General features: G+C 51.1%; 1 protein-coding gene across 3 annotated transcripts in view; it reads left to right on the top strand.

The window, feature by feature from the left end:
- Positions 1-1,311, top strand: part of ORC4 (origin recognition complex, subunit 4) — a 22,505-nt gene extending 21,194 nt beyond the window's left edge. For all 3 annotated transcript variants that reach the window (XM_009318951.1, XM_009318950.1, XM_009318952.1), the window contains one exon: positions 1,001-1,311. In XM_009318951.1, coding sequence (XP_009317226.1) covers positions 1,001-1,189 — 189 coding nt within the window. In that variant the 3' untranslated portion in view covers positions 1,190-1,311. The remainder of the gene's footprint in view (positions 1-1,000) is intronic.
- Positions 1,312-6,427: the final 5,116 nt, after the last annotated feature.

Here is a 6,427-nt window from a genome sequence, read left to right as displayed (position 1 = left end):
GCCCCGCCCGGCCCGCCGGCCCTGCCGCTCGCCTCCCACGCCCCCCGCCTTTCCCGGGGCAGGGAGCTCAAGGCTGTGCCGAGCTGGTGAATAGTTACGCTTAGAAGAGTTTAGTACCGGGGTAAGGACTCTCTTCCAAGTGAGCTCAACTGATTTAGGACTGGGGTTCAGCAAGAATGACTGCATCAGAAACGGCCTCCAGAGGAGAGGTTTGTGTACCTGTGTAGGTACCTTCAGCCCGCTCGTTCACTGCCGTTGTTTAGAAGTGACGTCTCCAAAGTTTAAATTAATCTTAACCACATCAAAAACCTGTTTTACTTAATCCAAGTCCCCGTAGGTCTGACTGGTATATAGAATCAATTTGTAGCCTCAATCAATTTGTAGGGCTGGTTTTGCCTCGACCGACTACAGCCTGAAGTGCAAATTGAAAAACAGTTATTGTGGCTACGGACCTGGTGCTCGTTGGCCTTCTGGGCTACCGAGCTGTCACTCGGCTAACGTGATGTGGCCAGGCTCCGTTCGGGGATCTGGTCGTAGGGCATAACCCTGCCGTGGCGTAGCAGTCGGACAGGGCTCACGCAGCTGCCGAGTTTTCAGTGGATGACCTTAACCCAAGGACCAGCGGCCCGGTAGCCAAAGCCATCTTCCAGCCTTGCAGCTTTTAAGCCGGGCAGCCCTGGTTTCCGATTCGACATTATTCGATGACACTTAAACTGGGAATTATGTAATGCCGCCTGTGCGCTTGTAAGGGGCTGTTGCAGTTTGTATCCCGGAGTAGCAGTCGTTCCCCGTCGGTGACACGTACGCCAGGTTTCAAACACTGTTTCTTGAAGAGGAAAAGCGAAGGTAAAACGGAGCTGGCACTTCACGTCTGCCTGTGAGATCGCACATCACAGGTTCCTGTCAAAGCAGCGTCTCCTGGGTCATTCAAAATGAGCAGTACAGCCCAGAGCGAGGTCATCTTCCGTTTCCTCATTTTATTTTTTTCTTCTGTTTTTAGGCATTTGAGCACCTAGTACAACTGGAATTAGTAAAACCAATAGAAAGACCATCTGTCCGCGCGCAGAGAGAGTACCTCCTTATGAAACTGCTTTTGGACAATAATCAAATCATGGATGCTTTGCAAGCGTATCCAAACTGCCCGACAGACGTTAAACAGTGGGCAGCGTCATCGCTCAGTTGGCTGTGAACCTCCTGGAACTGGCAGTATCACTTTCTACATGAAAACTTTTGGAGTTAACTGTAAGCTCCAGAAGATGTAGTGTTTACCCACAGCGGGGTGTTCAACTTAATAAATTTTTGGGAGACGCTTGCTTTGCTGTGCTGTGCTTTGCTGATCGATTTGGGATGTTGTTTTCTAAGGAGAACTACGCTGCCGTTATCTGCCCACGGCCATAAATTTGACTGACTAACCTTAAAGGCTCAGGCGGTTTAGCTCAGGTCGGTCAGTGCTGGCGTTTCCGCTCTGTGGAAATCAAAGCTCTTCGGCATTTCTCGGTCTCGGATTAAGACTGCTTTCGGCACCGGCTCCGTGGCGTGCTGCCACGAACGGCTGTGGGTCTGACCCTCTAAGTTCTGAAGCACAGACCCATCTCTAATGCAGTGTAAAGCTCGTCCTTAGTGTACTTTTTCTTCTCAGATTTGACTTGACGTGGAAAACTTAAACCTTTAATCACAGCTAGCTTCAGCTGGTAAGCGGTATTTTTGTGCGGAGTACAGCCCGCCTTCTGTCCAGGTGATTCGGCCGTCTTCTCCCTAGGGAAGAGCGATGCTTGAAGCGCGACGTCGCCCTGCCCCGGCAGGCTGCAGGGCGCTCCTCTCCCCGCAGAAGAGCTTCCTGGCAGCCGGGAAGCTCTGCCCGAGCTGTCTCGGCGCTGCAGCAGGCTCGGGCTGGGCAGTGTTAACTTGGTGGGGCGAGAAACTGGTTTTACAGCTGGTCTGGTGAAAGGTACGTATGAAAGGTGGGCAACGTAGATCTGCTTCCAAGATAGAGTATATCAGACGTGTGCTCCTTTCCGGGTAAGGGCTACCTTTGGTTTAGTACCAGGCCGTTAAGGAAATGCTGCGTAAAGGCTGGTCGCTGCTTCTCTCTGACCGGTTTGACCCCGCCGGTGGCTGTGAGTAGTGAGGGACAGGCTGCACTTCAACCCTCCTGTTACGGTGCAGCAGGGCTGATGCCTTCCCCTTTCCTGAATCGAGTGAGTCAGCTCGCTCTTAGCTTAAAGCCGATAGGATGTAATACGCGTTTTTAGCAGCCCAGGGGCTCGTCTGTCAAAAAGCTGAAGAAATTTCAGCGATGTTTGTTCGTCCTGGGGAGCCCTTTCGCTCTGCTTTCACACAGGAGCCCTTCTTTTCGGTCAGAACGTTATTTTCTTTATTTTCCTCTCTTTGCTGCTTCGTAAAGGTACTGTCCACGCAACTGCACATCCTGAAGAGAAGAGCAGCGCTTTGAAAAGCAGCAAAGTAAGTAACGACGGGAGTGTCGGCAGCAGAAGGAAGGATAAGGAGGGCAGGGACCGGCGTAACGGTGGTGTATCTCGCAGGAAGGGTCCATCAGGCCAGTTGCAGCAGCCGCTCCCCTCTCCCCCTGCCTTCGCTCACACTCCTGGTCCCGTCGTTTGCTTCGCTAACGGGGGGAGCTCGGCACAGGACGTGGATAAGGGAGAGCGGTGACAGAGAAGGTGCCTGTCCCGGCACTGTGGAAGAGAGATGCTCACCGTGCAGGCTGCGGTACCGGAGCATCGCGCAGTTGAAGGCGTGGTGGTGTGTAAATGCCAACCAGCCAACCTGCCGTGCCACAGCCTGTTCTGAAGTTCAACGTCCGCATTCAGAACTCCTTGCCGTAAGTAACGGTCTCCACGGCACGTAGCTAATATACGCTGGAAATAAGATGAATCTCCAGTTTTACAGGAGCCTTACAGCTCTGGCTGCAGCACTGTACCGCTTCTAGAAAAAGAAACCGCAGTAGCAGTAACGCAGGCTGGGAAAAAAGCCCTGCTTTTAACAGAACAGCACAGCACTGTACCGCTTCTAGAAAAAGAAACCGCAGTAGCAATAAGGCAGGCTGGGAAAAAAGCCCCGCTTTTAACAGAACAGCAGTTACATCGCGTCCACGGACTTGTGAAGGGCGGGCTGATGAAACGTAACGTTTTTAGAAGGGAGAGAGGTAAAGGGCAAAAGCCCGGTAATGCCCCTCGAAGCAGGGGGCTGCGTGTGACACCCCCGCACTTGTGCTCCGCCACCAGTCCCGCAGAACAGGGCTCCTCCTCCTCGCACCAGCGGCCGTGGCCCTTCTCCCACGGCGAAGTACCAGGCAGCCAGGCCGGTGACTCGGGTCCTCGGCTGCCCTCTGGAACAGGGATGCCGGTGGCAGTGTGCAAACATCACTCCAGCCTTCCTCCGCCCCGGGCTGAACCCCTGTCCTCCCAGCAGCCGTCTTCATCACCGCGGTAGGGAGTGAGTCTGCCTCGGTGCCCGCCCGCTGGTTAAAGACCACAGGGCCCGTGCGGTATCCCTTCGTGACAGGGAGGGACGGGGAGAGGAGGGTCGCCCATCAGAAACGCTGGGGATGATGCGGATTCCGCCTTTGCTTCCCCGCCAGATGTAAACTGCACCGTCTTTCCATTCTATTCTTATTTTTATTTTTTTTTTTGGCCACAAAACTTGCCCTGCAGCTTGTGAATCGCTGCAGCGGTAGAAGCAGCGACGGGGTCTCTTCCCCCAGCGTGTTACAGTTTGAAAAAAGGCATATGCGAGTCAGAGTAGTCACATTTTTTATTTTAACTTTTTTGGGGGAATAGGGGAGAAAGAGTATACATTTTTATTTGTACAATATTTAACAATCACTTTATTGAGGGCGAGGGGGGGTTGGTTTGTTTTTAGTACTTGCAGAAAAACAGCAAGTACCTTTTGACAGTAGTACAACAACCTGTGCCCAAAACACTGACAAATACGAAGAGTAAAGTTAAAATAATTGCTTACCAAAATCTTGAGAGGTAACGAATAGTATATATGGACTGAGACGGCGTTAAAAAAATAAAATAAAAGAAGAAAAAAAAAAAGGTACTGCTGGTTGAGTATCTGAGGTAAATGATGTTCCATCACGGATGCTACTTGAATCGTTTTGCCCATGAACGTGTATCGCAGCTTTCTGCGTTTTGTACCAAGTGTTCCTAACAAAAGTAAACAGGTTAAAAAGGAGGAGCCGGACAGAGAGCGAACTGGTGACCCTACTTACTCTGTCGGATGCCAACGCGAAGGGGAAGTGTCTTATTACCGCCTGGCTGCACCGCGAGGCGGTGTGTGAAAAGCACACCGACTTTTTACAGTCTGAGAGAGAAGGTCTGAGGTGGCGGATCTCAAACTGGTGGCAGTTTCAGACCACCACCACCAGTGACAGCGCTAGTTCATCAACTCCAGCAACCGAGGCACGGTCTCTGCTCTGAAACGCTACGGTAGGCGTAGTCGTAAGTACAGAGTCCCGCAGGACGCGATGCAGAAGCTCCTTCCCCTCTAACGCAATGTAAAAAGTAACATGGGGCTTAAACTTCTGGCGAGGCCAGGAAGGGGCTCCTTTACCAGCCCCGCGGCAGGTCCGCCGTCGCCCTTTCAGCAGACTTCGCTGAAAGTTAAGAGCAAGGGACTGGCTGTTCCTCACGAGCCACAGGACAGGGTGACCCTTCGGAGCTCACCCGCCACGTCGCTACGTGGGACAACGGGCGCTGCCTGCTAGTAAATGATGCCAAAATATTTCCACTGGTGTCAATCTCGCTGAATCCTGCCCTCATTCACACTTGCAAAGCGCTGCTGGCTGGGGCGCCTTCTCAACTTGCACACTGAAGTCACACAAAAATAGGCGTCCGAAGGCCCCGCGAGAGCCGCTGTACCGGAACAGCTCTGGGGATGTTAGTGTTGCCCATTAAAAAACATTTATACCACGGCCACCCTTTTCACAGTGACACTAAATCATGCCGTTAGCCATCGGGGAACTCGCAGTAGGACAATATCTAAACGATGGGGGATGGCCCGAGGCAGTTTTAAAACAGCGCGGAGGTAAGTTCTCTCCGTTTTCCTGATGCGAGGCTTAGCGAGTGCCCTGCGCCGTTTGCAGCGTCAAGTGCACGAGCGACACCCAAGTCCCCACCGCGGTGGCTGAAGCTTAAAGGATAATACACAGATGATGCACATTTTATACGTGACCAATTTTTGCATCAGATCTCGAGTAACAGATTATGAAACCATCTGTATTTAACTCCATTTTTGCTAGTTAAAGGGGTTAAAACTCATTGGGAGCACAGAGGTCTTCAGTGAAGTACGAAGAGATTCTTATTTGTTCAGAACTCAGCAGCTACATTCGCGTCCTGCTGCGTGCGTAAAGTCACATCCCTGGCTTAAAAATGGAAGCAAAAACCAAAGTGTCAGTCGAAGAAGCGGCCACAGCCTAGGTTTCCTTCTTCTTCTAGCCAAGCTGAACACCACCGCGTCGCGCCCTACAGCGCCAGTGACCCTTTAGAGCAGGGCTCCTCAGCTACCTGAAACCTCGGGCACGCGCGTGACGACAGCAAGACAGCCAGCACGGGGTGGTACATGGAGACCTCTCCTCCCCTCCCTGCCAAGGTCTTGTTTATCCGTAACGTCTCTTACTATTCCCAGAGATTGAGTTCACGCACACGTACAACAGAGTATCCTGGGGCTGTACAGATCAATTTGCAAGGTAACATTCACAGTGAGCTCCTAACTGCAACATTAAAAGCTTCCTTCGAAAGACATCGACTGCGTGGTGTAAAAACCAAAGAAAACAACGATGAAATACACAGCGTGCTACCAGCTATCGTCGGTTCTGTACTCTGGAGGGTGGAAAGATTTATTTTACTTGGAAGTTTGTGTGAAGGATCAAATAAACGTAGCGAAACGGTACTTCTCAGAAGCACTTTGGCACCTACCTACCTACCTACCAGTCACTCCGTAATGTGAATATAAGGCATGACTTCCTAAACTCAAAAAGAAGGTTGGAGTTGTGAAAGCGGTTTCAACGGTTTTCCTCATTTTCTGCGAGTCTGTGCTAGGGCCGTCGGTATTCGTTACCTCCAAACTGTCATTGCATATTTTAAGTTGCAAGCGTCACTAGATCATCCCTGAAATTTGTACGCATGTATAATCTGAAATCTGTGGCTAGAATTTTTTGTCCGATTCTAGGATAAACCTACGTATCGCAGACACTAAGCAGTGCTCTGGCACGATGGCACCAAGCTTTACGTGGAGTGCAGCTGCAGGTCTCAAAGCAGAGAGGGAGGGATTCGGGGTAGCTGAGCTTCCTGAGGTGATCCTGAAACAGCGATACAGAACCCACTGCATACTGTTTAGTGAAACAGAACACACGCTAGGCAGACCTTTCCACAAACATAAATAGGAAAAAGACTTTTTAAAA

This window comes from Pygoscelis adeliae, unplaced genomic scaffold (genome assembly GCF_000699105.1).
Source record: "Pygoscelis adeliae isolate BGI_AS28 unplaced genomic scaffold, ASM69910v1 Scaffold222, whole genome shotgun sequence".
NCBI classification, from domain to species: Eukaryota; Metazoa; Chordata; class Aves; order Sphenisciformes; family Spheniscidae; genus Pygoscelis; species Pygoscelis adeliae.
This window is presented reverse-complemented; position numbering and strand designations above follow the sequence as displayed.